Source organism: Canis lupus, chromosome 32, assembly GCF_048164855.1.
Source record: "Canis lupus baileyi chromosome 32, mCanLup2.hap1, whole genome shotgun sequence".
NCBI classification, from domain to species: Eukaryota; Metazoa; Chordata; class Mammalia; order Carnivora; family Canidae; genus Canis; species Canis lupus.
The window spans coordinates 12,781,373-12,804,800 of NC_132869.1; the positions used below are offsets into that span (position 1 = coordinate 12,781,373).

Genomic DNA, 23,428 nt, shown 5'->3' on the forward strand with positions numbered 1-23,428 from the left:
CAGCACTGGCAGGATAGAGAGAGGGCACCAAACATGGTGCCTACCAGCTCTGTTACCACCTAGTCAAAATGAGATTGCAAAAATGGCATCAGCCAGTGCTTCCATCCAAGAGAAAATCACTGTGGGTTCTTGCCTGCAGCAACTTTAGGATTAGCAAATGGGTCTCTCCATTGGTTACAATCTAGGCACTTTTCAAATTATTTTTGCAGTGGATTTCAGGATGAGTGCATGGGCGTGTGAGTCCTTTAAGAGAAAGTTCTTTGTTCTCTAAGAAAAAAGTTCTATGGTTCCCCTGGACTTAATTCCTGTTGACTTTCAAAACCAGGTGTTTTGGGAGCTTATCTTTCTGGTGCCAGATACAAGGGTCTGGATGCCTGAAGTGGGGCATAGTCCCTTCACTCTTCGAGGAAAAGCTCTGTATTTTTGGGATCCCTTCCTGCTAGTGGGTCATCGTAGGGTCCAGAGAAAGATTGAGTCTCTGCCTCTCCCACCTGTCTCAATGCATCTCTTATCTTTTGTTGTGGAGATTCTGTTAATCTAGTTCTTTTTGGAGGAAAATTATTCCTTATATAGCTGTAAATTTGTTATCTGTGGAAAGAGGGGAATTCAGGGTCTTCCTACACAGCCATCTTGAATCCTAAAGATGTAGTTTTAATCCTAGCTCCTCCACTAACTCCATGACCTGTTTTATGACCTTGGACAAATTCTTAAATGTAGCTGTTTGCCAAACTTATCTGGACCATGGTCTGTGGTATATCTATAACTGTTTTATGTTTTCCATCCAATTTCCTTCTTGCTGTCTATACCAACATGGAAAAAAAAAGAACTGGCTATTAACATGCAGATAAGGTAGCAAAAGTAAACAATTAGTAAAAGTACTTTATTTTCCTCTTGTATTTGCTTTATATCTTGCTTTTACAAAGTTATGAAGTTCACAGCTTTATACCAAAATGTAAGAAGGCTAAGCTATAAACATTTTTTGCAGTCAAATGTCATCTGATTTCATTCATCTAATCCATATTCAATATATAAAAAAAATTCATATACCAAGGGTACTGGAGCAGCTCTAGGACATATATTTCTCTCAAGCAGGAGAAGGATCTTCAATAGCCTTTCCTCCTTGACTTCCTCCCCCACCAATTCAACTGGGCTATGACCTTGAATGTAAAGTGAATCTAGGAAACTTCAGTTGCCATATGACCCAGCAGGGCTATATACTTGGGAGCTGGAGGTGAGGGCAGAGGTTATTGTCTAATAAGTATAATGTTTGGTTTACACCAGGATTTCACATCCACTTGCACATGGAACTCAGTATTGCCCAAGTCACCTACAATCATAGCTTCTATCCTAATCCATTAGACAGTTTCTCTGAAATCCTAAAGATTGTGATGATTTGGGGTAGGGATGAAATCATAGTTTTACCAATATGGCAGGCATGGCCTCCATAACAGGTCTAGGAGCTCTCCTTTTGGTAGCAGAAACAAAATTTGTAAGTCAGCGAATACAAATAGCGGCTATTTGCGTAAACCAGAGGGTATGTGTTGTTTAAATCCTACTTCATGATATACTTTGATCTCCCCTCCAATGAATTTTCTTCCATAGAATTGACCATACCATTCCACTAAGTGTTGTACACCTACTCCCACCATATCATCCACATACCTAGTCACTAAAGTTGTCTACTGTAGAATCTACCCCAAAACCAAAACAAAAAAGCCCCTTTGTTAGGCAAATCATCACTTAAAGAGCAATGATATTGCCTATAAATTATAGGTAGGTCAGGAGCTAAACACTCGACTGCTAACTTCTAGGGCAGGAATATATTTTCCCCCACAAAAGCAGGAGTGTAGTAGCAATGGCGTTCCCTCAAATTCAAGTAATATCAGGTCAAGATCATTCTTTGCTCTTATGTGTTTAACTGCTTTATAACTCAATAGAGGAGTGTGTCAAAAGACAGTCTGAACCTGATTAAAAACTTTAGGATAAAACTTGAAGTGACTGATACATTGTTGTAAACTGCCATTCAAACACTAGCGTATGTACAGAACAGGACTAATACTATGGTTTTCTTGGCTTCTAGCCATTAGAAGTAGGCACAGGTGATTAAGGATAACATTCTAAAAATGGCTTCCAACTCCTTATAAGAAATGAGTTGGATTTTGTCAGGTCATGTAACACTTTCCTCCCTTCATTAAGTACTAAATACACGTCAACACAAAAACCTCAGCCATAACTCTTCTCTAAAGGAAGATGGAGGGACAGAATCAGTTAAAACATTGTAAAAGACAAAACATAGCCGAAGTTCTGCATAACTTTCAAGACTCTAAAAAGCAGTAACACAACCATAAGCAGCCAAGATGCTTATGGTGCCTTTATTTCTAAATCGAGGGCTGGACAGTGCATTTAGGATAACACACTAACCTGGGGTTAAAAGAATTTTACCATTCTTAAAACAAAGACGTTATTACCACGGCTTCAAAGAAAATGTTTGTGAAATGAGGAAAAGTATTACAAATATAGGTGCCCACGCGCATACACACATACAAGGAACATGCACACCTGCACACACAAAGGCAGATACGCTGTGCACAATTCTACCAAAATTAAACTTGAATCGGTTGTTACTGATTCTAACAATCTGTTCATACCTTCAAAGGTTCCCCACGATTGCCCAATAACTCACATAACCCCTTCCTGCTGTACAAAGGCTCCACCATTCTCATCTTTTCAGAAATGCCCTCAGGCAGGACAGAAGGGCACCTATGCAACAGAGCATGCAAGTCTTTCTTAGTGCACTGCCCAGTCAACATAGAAATGCAGCTTCACTATAGCCCCAAATAAAAAGCTACATTTAGTAATAAATTTACAATAGGCTTTCCTGGGAAGTCACCCTTCCCAAACCCACACAACAGCCTGACTTTTCTGGTCATCCTTACAAGAAATGGGGAGGAGAGGTAAGAAAACTTCTTAATCTCGGACAGAAACAGCACAAATACATTTTATGCAAGAGAATCTTCTCTGTTCTCTCTCAAATATGCAACTATCAATAATGTAAAAAAAAAAAAAAAGTTTTACCGTTCATAAGGATAGAAGTAAATAGTTTGTGGGGTTATTCGTTATTTAGTAGTAGCTCCTAGATTAGCTCTTTGTTTATGGCTCCAGTAAGAACCACTGGAGCCTTTCCTGGGTGGGGTGGCGGGTGGGGGGAACCCATATACTTAGTCTTGCATATAATTTCATACCCTCTTGAAACCCATCCATGAAGCCCTGGTAAAGCCCCCAGCCCTGAGCCTGAGTGAAGACCTGTGAGTAGATGTGTGTGCACTACAGGGGTGGAGATAAACCTGCATGCTATGCAATCCTAGAAAGCGTACACATCACATCCCCCAGTCTTGAATGTGGCACAGGGCTCTTGTCCCTTCTCCTAGTTCTCTGACGAATCTTTCAGAGTTTTGAGAATCCAGAAACAAAAGGCTGGAAAGCAACACTTCTACAGCTTCTCTCTAGAGTCCAGAGAAAATCCAAAAACAAAGTAGTCTCACTAGGCTTTGTTAACCTGGCTGCTCTCCATGGACAAGCGGAGGCTTTACCTTCATCATACTCCACTCTTCTTTGTCAGCTAGAGGGGAGCTGAAGGTAAGACTTCTGTTTCAGAAATCAATCTCTAAGAAGCCCGCTTGAGCCCCTAAAGACTGTGTGCAGATACTTTATCCTAACTACCCCAACTTGGGTGCTGCAGGTGGGTGGAAAGCACCCTGGGAGCCTAGGGGAAGTATTTGATGGCGTGTGGGAGGGGAGGGATTGGCAATGGAGCAAACTAAGAGGTTCCACACCTGCAGCAGGCCTGGAGAGTCAGAACCTGGAAAGGAAGAGATAAACGCTACACTCCAGTTCGAAGAGCCTGACAACACATGCAGCTGTGATCGCCTGGGCCTAACAGCAACACGTCAAGGTAGATGTTAGGTCTGTGCACTGCCCTGAACTGAGCACTCCTATCAAAACTGGCACAGACGTTCAACAGGAAGTGCTGTCTGTGAGGACTTGTCCGTATGTGATTTGCCGAGTTCCTAAAATATAACCAGCAGAATAGTCACTTTAGCTGTTAAAAATCTACTGTGTGTCCCTTTGGCATTTAAAGCCACCTCTGTCCATCTACAAAGCAAGAGAATAGTGAAACACACTGCACATAATTGTTAAGAAAGGAAACTAGCTGCTTCTAATTTAAATACCCAGTTATTAGAACTAAAGAAATTAAAAGTGATCCTAAAAATCTAGCATTTGCACAAACTGGTACTTAAAAGTCGGACTATGGGTTTAAACCATCATAAGAACATAAACTAAAAATCGCAAACTGAAATCAATAAAAAATACATATGATTAGGGTCAAACTGGGTAGCCAATTAAGATCTGTATCTTTAATAAACATCTGGAGAATACTAGTAGCATAGATTACTATATTCCATGCTGTTCCAGAGAAGTATGGTTCCTTAAAATCTGTTTAAATCTGACAGACCTCCAGTAATAACTTAAAATGTCTTTAACATCCCATAGAGCTGCCCAGACTTATGTGAGTGGTAAGCCTGGCTAGTAACCACTTTCCCCTTCCCTGCTTCTCGGGGAGGGGAGGACTGTGGCCTCTGTGAGGGGCCGATGTAAAATTAGTTCAAGTGATAACTTCCCAACATGGGAGGCAGAAAACTTCATGAATCAATTTTGCTGTCATCCTCAGCATGTCGTTCAATGTGTCCCGCAGCATCCTAGGAATAAAGGGAAAAGGGCCCATGAGAGAAAAGTTGGTAGTTAAGAGAAAGGCAAAGCCAAGGGGAGCTTCAGGGCACATTCTAAGATCTATATAATGGAAGGCAGTCAGGACCCAGCACTTTGCTAACTCATATAAAACTATACACTTAAAGATGAGTTCTTATCTTACATAGGAGCATGGTAATAAACCTGTAGGTTCAGTTACTAGATTTGAAAACATTCTCATTAGGCTCTTTCTCAAAAACTACCTAATTCATCATCTGAAACCTCATTAAGCTATTCCCCAAATCTCTGAATAATAATAAAAAGGAAAATCCCTACACTCTCCCAATTGATTGCAATTCTGAACATTTTAACAACGGTAGAATGACCCTAGGGAGGCCTCAGGTCCCACTCACACACCTGTTTGGATCCTTTCCTAGCAGTGAAGAAAGCGTCACAGTTCTTCCAGCGGCATTTCAGAGTTTGAAAGTTTGGATTCGTATGGTCAGTGAGCAAATGTTGTTTTAAATGATCTACAACGCCAAATATCAGAGAGCAACCATGCCACTGGGTAGAAGGACAATGAAGGGTAAGTTAAAAAGAGTACAGGAAACATGCAATTGCAATTAGAACACTCCTTACTTGTATCCTGTAAGTACTAAGGAAGCAAAAAGTAAGCCCCTTATTCCTTATTCTTGGCTAGAAAACAGAACAAAGCCAGAGGCAACCACATTAATTACTAATATTCTGAGGAGCCTTGAAAAGGCTGAAAAGTCTTGACATGGTGCTCTGTTGAGAAGGCAAAGCACTAAGATAGCCCCACGTCGGGCTCCTGGCATGGAGCCTGCTTCTCCCTCTGCCTGTGTCTCTGCCTCTCTCTCTCTCTATCGTGAATAAATAAATAAAGTCTTAAAAAATATATATATATAGAGAGAGAGAATTTATTTAGTTAGTGCAGGGAGGCAGAAAAGGAGAGAGAAAGAATCTCATGCAGACTCCCCACTAAGCACGGAGCCCAACATTAGACTCAAATCTTACAACCCTGAGATCATGACCCGAGCCAAAACCAACAGTCAGATACTTAACCAATTGAGCTACCTAGGTGCCCCTCTTTTTTTAAATTTTTACTTTACCAAAAACGTGGCTCAATTCTCAATTTCACTCATTAGTCAGAAACATAAAAACTCTTGGTCTTGGTTTTTTCCCTCCAGGCTTGCTTGTCTTAAATCTTAAAATTCTAACAGGTTCATTTCTATAAAACAATGCATATTTGAGTTTTTCCTGTCAGCACTATCCCATCCCCTCTAGCTTTAATACCAGATGGTATTTTCTCCCTTTTCTCTAGATAAATTAACCCTCTATTTGTATTTTGGATCCTGTTGTACTGTATTTTGTGTCCTACACTGAGAAAAACCAAAAAGCAAACACAGTAATGTGTAAAAGCTCCAAAGTAACCAGGCTGTGGACAAGTCTAAGAACAAATCTAAAAATGGAGAGTGTTATCATTCCATTCCATCATTTCTGCAAAACAAGAGGTTAGGGGAACCGGGGTAGGGAGGCCAGAAACTTTTCTTTGATCACCACTAGTATTAGAACTGGTGAAACAACTTAAGGCCTATAAGGAATATAAAAGTGTGTAGCTCCCACTCCAAAATAAAAACCATGCAATTTAGCCCTAGCCAACAGAAGTTTAAAACTTTAAGAACACAAATTTGGGATCCCTGGGTGGCGCAGCGGTTTGGCGCCTGCCTTTGGCCCAGGGCGCGATCCTGGAGACCCGGGATCGAATCCCACGTCGGGCTCCCGGTGCATGGAGCCTGCTTCTCCCTCTGCCCGTGTCTCTGCCTCTCTCTCTCTGACTATCATAAATAAATAAAAATTAAAAAAAAAAAAAGAAAAAAAGAACACAAATTTTTATTTGCCTGTTCCTCAAAATCCAAGGAGGACAAAAATCAAACTATTAATATGTTCCCCAATGAATGAATTTAAGATAGTGGGCAGGTCCCCAAAATAAACTTCCACTTTTTATTTCCTATACTGTTGACCCTTGAACAATATAGTTTCAAATGTACAGGTCCACTCATACATGAACTTTTCTCAATAAACATAGTATAGTACTGTACATGTATTTTCATTTCCTAATGATTTTATTTTACTTTCTTTTTTTTTAGATTTTTTTTTATTTTTAATTTATTTATTTATGATAGTCACAGAGAGAGAGAGAGGCAGAGACACAGGCAGAGGGAGAAGCAGGCTCCATGCACTGGGAGCCTGATGTGGGACTCGATCCCGGGTCTCCAGGATCGCGCCCTGGGCCAAAGGCAGGCGCCAAACCGCTGCGCCACCCAGGGATCCCTTATTTTACTTTCTTATTTAAATAATCTCTATGCCCATCATGGGACTTGAACTCATGACCCTGGGGATCATGTTCTACCAACTGAGCCAGTCAGGAGCCCCTTCTTGGATTTTGGCAACATTTTCTTTTTTCTAGGTTACTATATTGTGAGGATACAGCATATAACAAATAATAAATATACAAAATACATGTTAACTGACTGTTTATGTTGTCAGTAACGCTTCCGCTCAACAGTAGGCTATTAATAGGCAAGGTTTTGGAGAGTTAAAATCCTGTTCTATGTGGATTTTCGGCTGCACAGGGTTTGGTGTCCCTAACCCCCTACACTGTTCCAGGGTCAAATGTACTTCTGTACTGTTGATATTTTTGTATGCATGACAGATTTATAATAAAACAAACAAAAACCACCATAGAGATAACCTCTGAGTAGATGATTATGTAAACATACCTCATATCTCATCTTAAAATAGACTACCCATGAACAAAGTATGAAAGCATTTTATACAAAGTTTTTAAAAATAAGCTTCTTGAGGCACCTGGGTAGTGCAGTCAGTTAAGTGTCAGACTTTTGGTTTGGTCGTGATCTCAGGGTTATGAGATCAAGCCCCAGTTTGGCTCCATGCTCAGTGTAGAGTCTGCTTGGGATTTTTTTCTCCCTCTCCTGCTCATGTTCTCTCTCAAATAATCTTTTAAAACAATAAAAATAAGCTTCCTTGTCCTATAGTGGGAGGCACGAAGTAGATGCTCAAATATAAACATGCTTAATTGATGGTAATGAAGATCTGTAAATTAGCCTAGAGTTAAGCAACATCTAGGTCTGGTTATAAGAACAGTTTCACTCCTTACCCAGCAACGGTAATTCTGCATCAGATTCAGCCTCACAGCTTGAATACTGCCATCATAACAGCCAGTATAAATCTGGAAAAAGAGGTTTCTTGTATCAGACCAAAACAACACACAAAAAAACAACTACTAACATCCTCAAAATACATCTCAAAAGCTCCTTGTGCCTGCTATAAGAAAACATAAACCTAAACCAAAGCCAGCCCTCAATGCTACAATCGGTAAGTATCTTCTAGTGTAGATACTTTGAAGCTATGCTCCACAGAGAGCCACTCTTGAGACACTGGCTGAGAGCAGAAGCAGCAGGACTCCAAAGCACCCACCTACACTGTATCTTGTGTACTTGACTACTGAGCACCGTATGCTGCATTGCGAATTACTATTAGCCATCTCTGTTTCACTGGAACAAAGGGTTCTACTGCTGAGAGTCTAAAAAACATCCATACTGGTTCAACCACGTAATATAAAAATAAAATAAATTGAGGCTTAGCAAGGTTAAGTGAATTAGCTTTTACTTTTAGGTCTGCTTTATTATATCATACTGGCCAAATCTCCTTGACTCTATTCTAATGTTCTGTTCAGATCATAATGTCTCTGGAAAAAGCACCACTCAATTTTGGGTGGGAAACATCTTAAACTTATTTTATCTTTAAAACCATTAAAGTATCAGATTTTTATTGTAATTATTTTAGCTATTAATAGCAAAGAGAATATTCAACAATCTCACTGGGTTACTTCTCGATACTATGCCAAAAGACAGAAAAGCATTCAATAATGAGGCATATCAGAAACATGTCATCCTTGGAAGTGATAAATAGGAACATTATTATCAGTTTGTAGTTTTTAGTAAACATATTCAGAAGCACTACTGTGACATGGCTAATAACACTCACCATACTTTTATGGATGGTCATACACATAATCATGTCTTTGTGTCCTCCATAAACTTGCAGTCGATCATGGGACTTAGGTAGAGGGGAATAAAAAGAAAATTCAGGTTATTTATAACATGTGTTTTTAATAAGCATAATCCCTCTGGCGGGTTTAAAACTATACCTGAGACATTATACTGAAGTACCACTGGCATTTTTACAGAAACATAATCTAATGACAATCTAATAAAGTCCTCAAGGGAGGAGCTGGTAATTGGAAATGAGAAAACTAATTTCTGTGTGGTGTCAAAGTCTCAAACCTGAAATTGCACACAAGGAGAACTAGACAGGCTTTGGAGACTACAGTTGCTATCTGGAAACCATTTCGGTATTGACCTCTGTGAACCTGACCACTTATCTCAGAGCCATGTTTCTGAAAGTGTAGTCCATGGATCATCTGCTTCATATTGTCTAAAGGGCTTGAAAAATGCAGATTTCTGGGCCCCACCCCAGCCTTACTATATTAAAAAAAAAAAAAAAATTCAACACCAAACTCAAACAGACCTTCTCCCCAAATCATTCAAGCAAAAACAGTGGATCTAAATTCTACCTGTAATTCATAGACACGAACAAATTTATCCAGGCAAGCAGTCACCATCACTTTTCCTAGGATATTCACCACAGTCACTGCATGATTGTGACCTTTATAGATCCGCACAAGCTCACCAGTCTGCACCAGAAGAGAGACAAGTCACTAGATGGACTTTCCAGATTCTTTTTGACTTTTGAGATTTATGATTTCATTATTCCAAAAGCCCTAACTCTGAAGCTATTTGCACATAATATAACTGAACTAATTTTAACAGCTGAAGTACTCACACAAGCATTTATTACAATATGTGTATTATATATGAAATGTATTCTGATGGAGAGAACCTGGTATCATAGAAAGCGAAGGCCCACAACTCTCTATATATATAGGTTTTGAAGTATTTCTACTTTTATCATTTCATTGCATCTGGACAAGTTCCTGAGGCTGCATTATCCCCAGGTTTATAGTCTAGGCACTGAGCTTCACAGAGCTGCCTCTATGACTGGAGCAGAATATCTCAGCTGTTTTTATTTGTTCTATTTTAAACTATGTAACATATCCACTTCCTTAGTGAGTCTCAGATGCTCAGTGTATCTCAAGTTCAAATGAGACAAACTAAACCTTACCTAAAGTTCACATTTGTCCCCCATTAAAAATTCTGATGAGGTCAGAATTTCTAGAGTGCTATCTTCTAAGAGCTTATGTGAGTAGGAATTATTATTAAGCTTTTCACTGGAAAAAGGGTCTTATTCAAACTGCAAGAGATCTGAGGAATCCTTTAAGCTTCCACTGAAGATTTCTTTATAACAACACAACTTACATGAATGTTATGAGCATGGACCGACTGATCACTGGAGCCACTGAACACAAGGTCATTCACCACCTTAAAGAAGACAGTTCACAGAGTTAGATTCCATATAAGGTTCTGAGTTTTCTCTGTAGCCTGCAAAGCACATTGTTGATTTCTAATTTCTAACCTATTTTGAGATGAGCATGAACTAGGGATAAAATAGTAAGTTCCTCAGACAAATTTTCTAAAGTGAAAATTTCTGTCCTTCCACCAGGACAATGTATTATTGGGTATGTTACCTATGATTGTGAAATAGACTAGAAGGACTTTAAATCTATATTCTATAATAAAATATACCTGTTTCTCTGTTAATAAAATACAGTACATCCCAGGGTTCCTGGGTGGCTCAATTGGTTAAGTGTCTGCCTTCTGCTCAGGTCATGATCTTGGGGTCTTGGGATCAAGTCCCACACCGGGCTCCCTGCTCAGTGGGAAGTCTGCTACTCTCTCTGCCCCTCCCCACCCCCCACTCATGCTGGCACTCTCTAATAAATAAATTAAATCTTAAAAAAAAAAAAAAAAAAAAAAACCCACAGTACTTCCCTTGGTGACTCAAGCCTAAAGAAAAGCACTATAGGGCCAGCCCGGGTGGCTTAGCAGTTTAGAGCCGCCGTCAGTCCAGAGCCTGATCCTGGAGACCTGGGATCGAGTCCCATGTCAGGCTCCCTGTATGGAGCCTGTTTCTCCCTCTGCCTGTGTCTCTGCCTCTCTCTCTCTCTCATGAATAAATAAATAAAATCTTTAAAAAAAAAAAAAAGAAAGAAAGAAAAGCACTGTAATTTCCTTGTTCTTTTCAAGATGATGTGTTCTAAATAAGGCATTAGATAACAAGGGAAATATTCAAATCCTTCTATTTGTGCCAGACAACCAACTCTTCTTCTCTGGCACTCTACTTGCCTTCATGCAAAGAATGGTTTTGCTGTGGCCCTCCAGAGTTCTGAGGAGGAGTCCATTCCGTGCATCACGTACACTAATGGTACAGTCATAAGACCCAACAACAAGCAGCTTTCGGGCACCTTCCTGAGCTGTGGCAAGACAGCTGACAGCCCGAGGGCCGTGGCATTCAAAAACTTCAAGTCGTTTATTGTTCTGAAAAACAAGCCACTGTTAGATGAAGTAAAAGCAACTTAGCTGGTAAATGTCAAAAATCAACTAAGCCAAATCACTACTTTGCTACAAATTCTTAAATTCTATTACCTGTGCTTAAGTTTTCACACTACATCTCTATCTTTAACTTTCCAATCTCCACCATTCCCATTCCAACTCACTTGGTGTCCATGACTCCCTCCACCCCAATTCCAGTTGGGGGCATATGGCAAACTTTTTCACGAGAAACACATTTCTAACTTCAACCTACACTATCTGATCATAATTAGCACTTTATTCTCTTTTTCAGCCTTCTCCCACTTCCCTTAAGTTAATGATAATGATTAACTTTTTTTTCATATTCTAGTACATTTTCCATGCCATAAACTCAGAAACTCTTTCCCTGTTTTTTTTTTTCTTTTTGTCATCCAAAATTTGTGCAATCAATTTGTCATGTGTTTCCAAATTTTTCCACTAAGAATTACTTACTTACTTTGGCAAGAGTTTCTCATTTACCACCTTTCTGTTATTCTCAAGTTCTTCTGATTTCTCGTTCTCTGTCATCTCTCATGTCATCATTTTGTGAATTAGAGAAGCCTTTTATATCAGTCAGAGTGGCATGGTCACATCCTGAATCCCTAAACATTCCTTTATCTCACATCTTAGACTTGGTTCCCTCATCCCCACACCAATCTTGCTCATAAAGTCTCCCACCTCCCCAATACTTCTAAAAAGGAAGTGGTGGTTGGGGCGGAGGGGGAGCTGACTGGCTGGCTGGCTTACTAGGTGGAGCATGCTACTTTTGAATTGAATTCAAGCCCTGCACTGGGGGTAGAGATTACTTAAAAAAAAAAAAAAAAAAAAAAGGTAAGTAAATAAATAAATAAATAATAAGTAAATAAATAAAGAAATAAGAACTTCAAGTGCATGCAAGCAGTGAAACTCCCAGAAACAAAGCACAAAGCAGCAGCTGGGAGCCTCCAGGGCTAAGCAATGACTCCAGCAATCTTAGGTGCTGAGGGGACAGTCTGATGGAGTTCAGGGCCCACTGGTGGACAGGCACAGATAAACAGTCCTGGCTTTCTGCTGAGACCTTAGAAGCACTGCATTCTAGGTGTACAGGCAAACAAAAAAGGGCCCAGCCCCCACAGGGCTTCAAAATTCCCATGTCTGCTGAGATTCTCAAATCTCTGTCTCAAGGTCTATCTTCTCTGGGGTCTGTCAACCAGTTAAAGATCATTTCCATTTGATATCTTGTCCTCATCCTGCCTCAAAAGTCCTGCTCCTAACTTCTAACTACCTTTGATACCATTACTCTCCCAAAAAAGAATTAAGTAATTATCAAGTTTCATCCTTTAAACTATTTTAAATTTATTCTTTCTTCTTCATTTCTGTTGCCCTAACAGAATCTAATGTAAGCTTTTAACACTTCACATATGAAATGCAACAACTTTCACTAATTACCCTTCTGTGATCTATTCATATCAAGATAACCAAATAACTTGGCACTTGATTATCTATATGTTAGATTCTTCTAACTTGTTTTTAAGCTTCTTCAAGGCAGAAACCATGACATATTTTATTGTATTCCTTTTAAGTAGTGGTTCCAGCTCATATGTGGAAGGAGAGTATTGATAGGTATTCATTAAACATATGAATGATACTATAATCCAGTATAACACAGTAAACATTGTAACACACTGTGTTGAAAGATGACCATGGGGAGCCTGGGTAGCTTAGCTGGTTAGGCGTCCAACTCTTGATTATGGTTCAGGTTGTGATCTGAGGGTCAGAAGACTGAGTTCCATATTGGGTTCCATGCTGGGCATGGAGCCTGCTTTAGATTTTTTTCTCTCCCTCTTTTCCCCTGCCCCACCCACTGCAACACTCTCAAAAGAAAAAAAATGACCTGATGACCTTGGGATACAGTGCTACAACTTATTAGTAACCAAAATGATCAACTCTACCTCTTACATCTTTTATCCATTCTCCTCTCTTCATCCTTACTCTAACCTTTCTTGTCTTCTTCTACTACAAAGCCTCCTAAATGATCTTCCTGCCTCTACTAGTACCAGTATTTTCCTATCTCATCAACTCCAGAATGACTTTTTCTAAAATATAAATTGCATCATGTCTCTCATACTTTAAAGCCCACAAGATGGAAGTTCACCTACATTAACACAGCAATATAGGGCCATCAAGAACTGGTCCCTCCTCATTTCCTAAGCTCTATCCTGAGGCCTAGCACAAAACAGATGCTCAGTAAGGTTTGCTCAACAAATGAATTTATCTGTGGGTTAGGAAAGAATGAGGCCACATGGGCAAAAGGCAAACCTATGATTTAGTTCACATTACAAAATAGGCTATCCTCATGAAACCCTAAATCAGTTCCAAACTACATCAATGTCAGACGCAAAAGAATTTGAGCTCATTTTTCATGGTGTCATTCTTAAAATGAGATAGACTAGTTTAATCTATGACTCATTATTTGGCCCCAAATCATCAGGCTTGGTTTAATTTAGTAGAGCTACCTTTTGGTTCTGGCACACTTGGGCCTGAGCAGACAGAATGAAGGATCTTGTTTCACTTATACCAGAAGGTAACAGTTTTTGAGTAGCAGCTAATTCTGCGGTTTTCTCACACAAGAAAATAGGAAAAGGTCTGCCTTCTACTTCTTTCCACACACACACACTACTTTCAAGTGACATGGGAATGCAGCCTTCTCCCCAGACACTGACCTTGATGTTGAAGGTGACCACAGTGCCATTTGCCAGTCCTGCATAGAGGATTCGCCACCTACTATGGAGGCACAGAACCCGGTCTTCCAGCTCTAACTGCTCCACACACTCTCGCGTCTAAGAAGAGTACAAGATGCCTAATTAGCAGAGGTTAGCAGCAAATAAAATGTGAAATCAATCCTTTTTAAAGCAGAGTGTGAAAGGATTTTTATGAGGAAAAAAATTTAGCATCCTCTATTTTGAAGAAGACTATCTTAGATTTGGCCAAAGACCCTCAAGCTGTAAACAAATATAAACTCCAGTAATGTTACCCATGTTTGTAATTTGGAATGTAGAGTTCTTCAAAGGGCACTAAGAATCGGGCCTTAAACTTATTAAATTAAGTAGCCAAAGGTAAAGCTGCATTTGCCATCTAAAAAGGGAAAGAAAGACTACAGTTGTGTATTTGATACTTGCATTAATCATGTATGTGCTTCCCTGTAACTGATTCTCTGTTTCAATAGCTCTCAAATACGTCCTTCAAACCAGTGCTGGGTTGGCTGAGCCATACTTAACTGAGCAGCTTTTAAAATGTATAGAACCCCAAGCTTCATCCTCAATCCCTGAGATTCTAATTCAGTGGGCTCTGGAATATGCATTTAAAAAAAAGTTCTTTAGTAATTCTAATGCATACCCAGGTTAAATAAGCACTGTTTAATCTCACCTTCAAGAAAAGATTTCCATGAATTTCTAGAACTGGGTTATACTAGCCATTTTATTATAGTTACTTAGGTAACCTGGCTGTATTGCCAGTAAGACAGTGATGCTCAAGACCTGTTACTGAATGATACTAAGCAGCTAAAGGCCCAAGTGTAGCTTTTAAGCAAGGTTGAAAACAGATGTTAAAATCGAGATGGTTAGAAGTGGGTAGGATGGGGATCCCTGGGTGGCGCAGAGGTTTAGTGCCTGCCTTTGGCCCAGGGTGCGATCCTGGAGACCTGGGATCGAATCCCACGTCGGGCTCCCGGTGCATGGAGCCTGCTTCTCCCTCTGCCTATGTCTCTGCCTCTCTCTCTCTCTATCATAAATCAACAAAAAAAAAAAAAAAAAAAAGAAGTGGGTAGGATGATAAAAGCTGTAAGCTGTCAAAGTTTTTTTTTTTTTTAATTTTTTTTTTTAAATTTATTTATGATAGTCACAGAGAGAGAGAGAGAGAGAGAGAGGCAGAGACACAGGCAGAGGGAGGAGCAGGCTCCATGCACCGGGAGCCCGAAGTGGGATTCGATCCCGGGTCTCCAGGATCGCGCCCTGGGCCAAAGACAGGCGCTAAACCGCTGCGCCACCTAGGGATCCCGCTGTCAAAGTTTTTGACCTCTTTTCCCAAACCTCTTTTATACCGCTAAGAGTCATTTTCAGAAATTATTCAATTTTCTCCCATAAAATTACAAATATAAATGCCATGTATAATATTGTGAAATAAAGAAAAAGACAATAAACATGCCCAAATGTTAAAATTCAATTGCCTCTGGTTAACCCATGTGAGATTTTTTTTTTTGTAGTTTTATAGGGGAACCAGATATATACCATAATAAAAAGGAAAAAAATATTCATTTTAAAATATGAATGCTCACTGAAAGGCACCTAGTCACTCAACAGATCTAATGGAGAAGTACAACAAGATTAATGTTGTTTTCATGCCTGCTAACACAACATCCACTCTGCAGCCCATGAATGGAGGGGTCATTTCAACTTTCAAGTCTTATTTTTTAAGAAATACATTTTGCAAGGCTATAAGATAGTGATTGCTCTGATGGGTTTGGGCAAAATAAACTGAAAACTTTCTGGAAAGGATTCACCATTCTAGATGCCATTAAGGAAAGAAGTTAAAATATCAATGTGAACAGGAGTTTAGAAGAGGTTGATTCCAGCCCTCATGGATGACTTTGAATGAGGGATTCAAGACTTTAGGGGAGGAAGTAACTGGAGATGTAGTGGGAATGCAAAAGAACTAGAATGCAAAGTGGAGCCTGAAGACAAGACTGAATGCTGCAATCTCATGATAAAATTGTAATGGAAGAGGAGGTGTTTCCTATGGATGAAAAAGAAAGTGGTTTCTTGAGATGGAATCTATTCCTCACGAAGATGCCGTGAAGGTTGTTGAAATGATAGAAAGGGTTTAGGATATTCCACAAACTTAGTTGATAAAACAGTGGCAGGGTTTGAGAACATGGGACTCCAATTTTTAAAGAAGTCTACCATGGGTAAAATGCTATCAAACAGCATTACACACTACAGAGAAATCATTCATGAAAGGAAGTCGATCCAGGTAGCAAACTTCACTTTTGTCTTATTTTAAGAAATAACTGTAGCCACCCCAGCCCTCAGCAACCACCCCTTCCTCATCAGTCAGCAGCCATCAACATAGAGGAAAGACCCTCCTCCACCAGCAAAAAGACTACAGCTCACTGAAAACTTAGATGATGATTAGCATTTGTTTAGCAATAAAGTATTATTTTTCTTTTCCTTTTTTCCTCTCTCTGTGGAGAAGAAAAAAAAGTATTTCTTAATTAAGGTACATACACTGTTTTTCTAGATATAATGCCACTGCACACCTAATAGAATACAGTATAGCATCAATATAACTTTCCATCAAGAAAACAAAAAATTCATTTGACTCATTTTACTGATATTCTAGTGGCCTGGAACCTAGCCTGCAGTATCTTTGAGGTATGCCTGTACTAAATAGGCTCAGAAGCATAAGAACGGGGACACTTGGGTGGCTCAGTGGTTGAGCATCTTCCTTCAGCTCAGGTCATGATCCTGGAGTCCCAGGATTGAGTCTCACACTGGGCTCCCTGCAGGGAGCCTGCTTCTCCCTCTCCCTGTGTTCTCTGCCTCTCTTTCTCTGTCTCTCATGAATAAATACGTAAAATCTTAAAAAAAAAAAAAAAAAAAAAAGAATAAGAATGTGGACAGAATAGAGTGTCTTAGTGTCTCCACTCTATACAGTAAATACAGTAAAGCAGTGTAAATGATCACTTTTGATTTCTCTGGCCTCACTTACCTTGACATTATAGCAGCGAATGGTATGGTCACTGGAACCAGTGTAAAGTGCAGCATTCTTCCCAGAGGTTTGGGTTACCAGGAGGCAGTTCACTTTGGAGGCATGCCCCTCAAAGACACCAATGCACTTCCGACTCTAAAGTCAAGCACATATCAGATCATTGCTTGTGGATACATTAAGCATTAGGTAACACATTTCCTCAACAACAACAAAAATGCTAAAACATACAGTTTGCTACTGTATCCTCAGTGCCTAGGTTAGTGCTTGGTATACAAAAGGTGCTCAGTAAGTATCTGTTCACTAAATGCCCAGTAAACAGTCACAGGAACTAAGTACTTCAGCTATGTTAGCTCAGCCATACCAAAAATACTTAGGTCAATCTGCTTTAAGATAGAGTAATATTTTAATTAATGCCTAGGGCAAGGCTCTCCAACATATGGACCAAAGGTCTGACAAATCCAAACTGTAGCTAACTTCCCAAATAAGTTCCTGCATTTCATCAATAACTTCGGAGAGAATGTTCCACAATATTCAAAGATGGTGTTATCACAGGCCATAGTGGTCCGGGGATGGTTTCACAAGGGAGCATCCTAAATGTTATCTTCATGCACAGAGACCCACTTCAAATGTACATACATAGATAGATTTATCTTGCAATCCAGAGTGACAACCGATCCCCTAAATGTTACACTCATACTCCCTGGTACCTCTGTTCCCTTCCTTCAGTCATCCCCATTTCCCCTTCAGATCACTAGGCTAATGAGACCTGTTGCCTAGAGAGAACACATTTTCATGGTCTATCATCTAGCCTTTTGACTTTCAAGGACTTTAGGAATTTCAAATACTTTCCTGGTGTTCAGCCTAAAGTTTCTTGGTTATCATCAATGATAAAGCAAATTAGTTTGACATACGCCAAATTCAAACCTCAAAAGTTCATCCTATGAAAATTGAGAGTAATGAGCATCAGATTATACTAAATGTGAGTATCAGATTATACTAAGTATGAATAGACAATGCTGTTCTCCTTAGTAACTTGGCACAATTAATCAACTGTGAGGAAAAATGCCTCCTCTAGCACTTCTCCAATATTCCTTCTATCCTATTTTGTAATATCTATATGACTGACCTTTTCAGCAACACCAGGGCTAGAAACTGACTGGCCAAGCCTACTGCTGTCATCTCATCTCCCTTTGCCAAGTGGTTGTCCACAATCAGGCATAGGACCATTTTTGTTTTTTATTTTTTTGGTGATGGGAGGAAGAAGAAACCCCAAGGGCTTCTGACATCTGTCTGTGAGCAAGAGGAGAATGAGCTTTAGGACAAGCTTTAGGAAGAGGTGATACCAGAGAAAGCAGAGTGGACAGCCAGAAAGAAGCTAAGTACCCAGAGATCCTGCCAAGCTACTGCAGCAACCTTATCTACAGTTAGTCTAAAACTCACCTCATCTCTGGACAGCAAATAGATTCCCCTATTATTTAAGAGAGTGTGAACTTGAGTTCCTAAAACCTGCAAAAACATTCAAATTGATTTACCAACTCACCACTAGATTATAAGCTCGGACAGTTTTATCTGCTGAACAGGTGTACAGTAAATTCCCAAATATCTGAATTGCATTCACTGCAGCTTGGTGCCCCTCAAAGGCCCCTTCTGTGGGCTCATCATCATCTCCTGGCTCGGAAGATATTTCTGGAAAACAAGAATATGTTTCAGAGACATGTCTGCTTTTGTGTGAAAAGATACTCAAAAATTAAAACTATATAGTGGTCCCTGGATTCTCCTCAAAACCTTGCTCCCCTAGCAAAACACATTTTTCATTAATGATCTTCATTATGAAGACTTCATAACAAGAGAAGGCAGAAAAGGCCTCTCACTTAGGAAAAAAAGATACTTATTTTTTGAATGAACCTGAAAGTACCAAATCTCTCTCCACATTCTCCCTTCTGCTGCCAGTTATTTTGTTGAATAAGGCATTATTCTTTAAGCAGCTCCTTCTCAAAGCAAACCCCCCAGAAGCCAATGAAACCTTAATACTCAGTAGTTGAACAGATAAGACAGATGAGAATAAGAAACTATAAAACGGCAGTATTTAGGATTTACAGATACCAAAATTGCTGGTTGAAGCAATCCTCTTGGTGATGATCATCCCACCCCACCCCATTCTACAGGCCTATTTAAACCCTGGCTCTATTATTTGTAAGCTTTTTCTGTGGCTAATTTAAATAAAGGTGAATATACCAATACCTGAAGAGTTCTTTGATCCTTTAATGGAGGAGATCACAGTCTGAGTTTCTGCCACACTACAAAATAATAGCAAACATCTTTTTAGAACCTGTGAATAGGACAGGCAGTAAAACTTATAATTTCCTGGCTCAAAGGATTGTTCTAAACAATGGGCAACACAGCAGTAACAGAAGAGATAAGTTTTTCCATCTGAAACTTCTATATGAAAAGAGATACAAGTAAATATTTACAACATAAATGAGAAAGTAGAAAATCCCCATTGCCAAGGTTTCATTCTTCCATACCCATAATCTTTATTGGATTTTCTATACATTTGATTCATTTAAAAACTGATTCATAACCAAAGGTTCTGTTTTTTAAGAAAAGAACAATGGTGTAAGCTGTTCTGATTGGACCAGCACAACATCCTCACCTTACAGGGATACCATCTTTATAACGAGTGCCAATCTCACTGGTAGAGCTAACTTCATCACAACCAGAACGAGAAGTTTCTAATGAGTTTTGCTCTGTGGAGTTCCAAATATCCTTTTTAGATGGACTGTCTGGTTTCTCTTCTCCAGATTCAGAAGATTCAATGGCCACCACTTCCAATTGAGGATTAGGGACTTCTAGGACCTCCAGAGACGAGTCACTATCTGGCTCATCCCTGACACTCTCTTGTTCTGGGCCAGTTCTACTATCTTCCCAGGTGGAGGTTGTTACCTTCCCCCCTTTAGCTGACTTTCCAGTCTTTACTTTCCTTACTGGTTTAGCAGTAAATACATCCTGTTCAGTGTCACTGTTCTCAGGAACATGAGCAGCCCGAAGTGTTTTCTTTTTCCTAAGTTTCTTCTTTTTCTTGTTTCCTCGAGTTTCAGCTGATGTCAGAGTAGACTCTGCCTGCTGTTCTAGCTGGTCAGCTGGGGAGTGGGGCTCCCTCTCTAAGGGGGTTTCGGAAACAAACGACAATCTTGGAAAAGAACTGGTACAGGCCTCAGACCCGCTGTTGCCTTTAACTGCCTCTTCATCTTCTTTATTTATGCCTGGAAGACCAGTTGGTTGGGAGGAGGGGGTATTTCCTCTGTTCCTGGTATTTCCTTGCTCTGTGGAAAACTTCAGTTCTTGGCTAGGCTCATGGAAACTTTCTGTGACCTCTGATAAGGACAACGTTGCAGTGATAACTGGATAAACTGGACAACTGTCACTGTTCTCTCCTGAATTGAGAAGAAAAGAATTATTACATCTTTTGTGTTTATTTAACATCATAAATTGCCATTGTTTATCAATGATCAAATCTCTACCAAATAACCACCTTTCAGTGGTAAGTGAGTAAAGCTATGAATGTTAAAGCAGTTGTATCACCCATCAGCTTTCCATAACCTGCAAAAATTTCTATTATAGCACTTACTACACTTTGCCCTGCGTTGATCTCACAAATAGCATGCATGTTTTATACTGTATAAAAGCTTTTTATGGGCATGGACCATTTCTACCCATCTTTTTTCTTTTTTTCTTGTTTGAAATGTCCACATATTTAACATTATGTTTTATTCTTGATAGACTTTTTTTTCCCCCCCAAGATTTTATTTATTTATTTGAGAGACAAAGCATGAGCAGGGGGAGGGACAAAGGGAGGAAAAGCAGACTTCCCGCTGAGCAGGAAGCCAGACATGGGGCTTGATCCCAGGACCCCAGGATCATGACCTGAGCAGAAGACAGGTGCTGAGCCACCCAGGTGCCCCTATTCTTGGTAGACATTTAAATATCTACTTAGCTGAAGCGCTTTCACCTTTATTTCTTAGATGTTTTCACTATGCCATTGGTAAAACTGTCAATGATACATCATCCAGTTTGGCTACATAAGAGCAGTTAAAAAGCCAGCTGACTTAAAAATGTCTATTTTCTTTGACTTAGTTATTTTATGCTGAGGAATTTAAACTGATGAAATAACCACAGACATACTCAAAGACATACACAATGTAGTGTTCTACAGAATTCTTAAAAAAAAAAAAGATAAAAACTAAATATTCAATGGAGATTATATAAATTACCACATCCATATTATGCAACTTCTCAAGTATTATTCAACTAGTAAAATTAAAATATTTCAGATGAATTATTTTTGTGACACAAGAAAATGATCAAGATATATCAAAAAGAAAAAAGTTAGGTTATAACAGACTGATTTTCTCTTTGTATAAAGTTTACAGGTAAACACACAAACATTTATAATTTAAGACTGAAATAACATATCTACATTTTTATAGTTTTCCATTTTTTACATGAGCATGAATTATTTTGCAGAGGAAAAAATTTAATAAAAGCCATTTAAAAATATTATCTTAAAAAGTCACTATAATACTTTACCATTTTTTTTAAATACTGATTACTATTTACACAAAGACAACAAAATTCAAAATGAAATATACATTTGAGATATATATCTAGGTTAGTGTTGCAACAGGTAGCAAAAGCTAAGGTAATTTTTCAGACTTTTTGCTTTTGTTCAGATCACACAATGGCAGTTTATTTTTACTTAATTTTCAGTATAGCACCATTTTGGTTATAAAAACTTCAGATAAAGTTTAAAATAGCTTAGAAGTTAGTCTCAAATGGTAACCAGGTGAATGTTATTTTATGAAGAGCAAAAACTGGCTATTTCTCAAAACCACTCAAGTTCTTACTGATGATTCCAAATCCAGTGTCCTCTGCCCTTAATCATGGCCACCTGCCTCTTAGGCTTATATTAGTCCAGCCTTGCTTTTAAATGATAAAGTTAAGTGCTGAGAAATTCAGAAGATATAGCTTATCTAGGAACTTAACTAAGTTCAACTTAATTTATCTCACAAAAAAACCCCCAAACAAACAAACAAACAAAACAAAACAAACAATTCTGCACCAATCCTCATTATGGAACCTTTGCTAATGCAAAGTCCGTTTAGTAATCCTAGATTAGGGAAAATTGAGAAAAAAGTTATTGATATTTAAATAATCCTCCTAAGGGGTGCCTGGATGGGTCAGTTAGCCAAACTTCTTGATTTCAGGTCAGATCATGATCTCAGAGTTAAGAGATCAAGCCCTGCATCAGGCTCGGCACTGGGTGTGGAGCCTGCTTAAGACTCTCTCTCTCCCTCTGCCCCTCCCCAACCACAAATGTGCAGTCTCTCTCAAAAATAACAATCCTTCTAAGTGAAGGAATTTCAAGAAAAATTAATTCTAGCAACTTTAGTTTTAATGGGCAAATATGACTACGTCACTGACCTAAAACTGCGCTAGACCCACTGCCAGGTTACCGTTAATCCTCAGAAAAGTTTACGTACTATTAGCTTGCAGTAATTCCTTGGACACATTGTCATCAGAGCCTTGTGACACAGCATTCACACTCTCGTCGTGTTCAGGAGACATGGGTTCTTGTTTAATCTGAATTGAGGAGTCTGGAGCAGGAACACTGCCATGGGCTTGGAAAGTAGGAGATGTGGTTACTTGGAGAGGGACTCCAGTGGACGATGGAGACATGTGGGAAGATGGAGGCTCCAGAAAAACTGGGAAAAAGGGAGTAGGCAGCAGTGTGGCATCAGCAGATGTCTGAGATCTACTGTTCCTTGGCTCTCGTGGAAGGCTATAAGGAACCTGGTCTGGGCGCTCAGAAGGTTCATATGTTTCTAGAATGGGAGACATACATATGTACAAATGCAAAAATGGTTTCTGAAAAGTCATTCATTTCAGAGCCAATCTGTATTTTTAAAGATTACAAAAGAATTCTGAAGTCCCTCATAATTCTTTGAAATACACTGTCATAAAATCTATATGACCAACAAGGACACAGGCAAAATAGGTATTAGCATTCCATTTTTAAATTTTAAGTGACTTACCCAAAGTCATATAGTTACTAATGGAAAAGCAAGATTTGAACCCAGGTCTTTTGATTCCTAACCCAAGGTTCTTTCTGTAACATACTGCCCCTGCTGCTAAGCATTTTGGGGGTATAGTCTCACAGGCCCTTCTATAAAAGGATGAAAGCAAGGAGACAGGAGAGAAAACATATGACCTTTTCATGACTACTTCAATTCCCCGTATAGATAACA

At 39.3% G+C, this 23,428-nt stretch overlaps 1 protein-coding gene across 3 annotated transcripts in view; it reads right to left on the reverse strand.

Moving 5' to 3' along the window:
• Positions 1-859: 859 nt before the first annotated feature.
• ZNF106 (zinc finger protein 106) overlaps positions 860-23,428 on the reverse strand; it is a 63,899-nt gene continuing 41,330 nt past the window's right edge. For all 3 annotated transcript variants that reach the window (XM_072808680.1, XM_072808681.1, XM_072808683.1), the window contains 13 exons: positions 22,664-23,005; positions 19,777-20,557; positions 19,365-19,420; positions 18,664-18,809; positions 17,124-17,258; positions 14,081-14,197; positions 11,154-11,345; positions 10,227-10,289; positions 9,425-9,544; positions 8,836-8,907; positions 7,946-8,017; positions 5,164-5,310; positions 860-4,757 (listed from right to left, as the gene is read on the reverse strand). In XM_072808680.1, the coding sequence (XP_072664781.1) occupies positions 4,701-4,757; positions 5,164-5,310; positions 7,946-8,017; positions 8,836-8,907; positions 9,425-9,544; positions 10,227-10,289; positions 11,154-11,345; positions 14,081-14,197; positions 17,124-17,258; positions 18,664-18,809; positions 19,365-19,420; positions 19,777-20,557; positions 22,664-23,005 (2,300 nt within the window). In that variant the 3' untranslated portion in view covers positions 860-4,700. The remainder of the gene's footprint in view (positions 4,758-5,163; positions 5,311-7,945; positions 8,018-8,835; positions 8,908-9,424; positions 9,545-10,226; positions 10,290-11,153; positions 11,346-14,080; positions 14,198-17,123; positions 17,259-18,663; positions 18,810-19,364; positions 19,421-19,776; positions 20,558-22,663; positions 23,006-23,428) is intronic.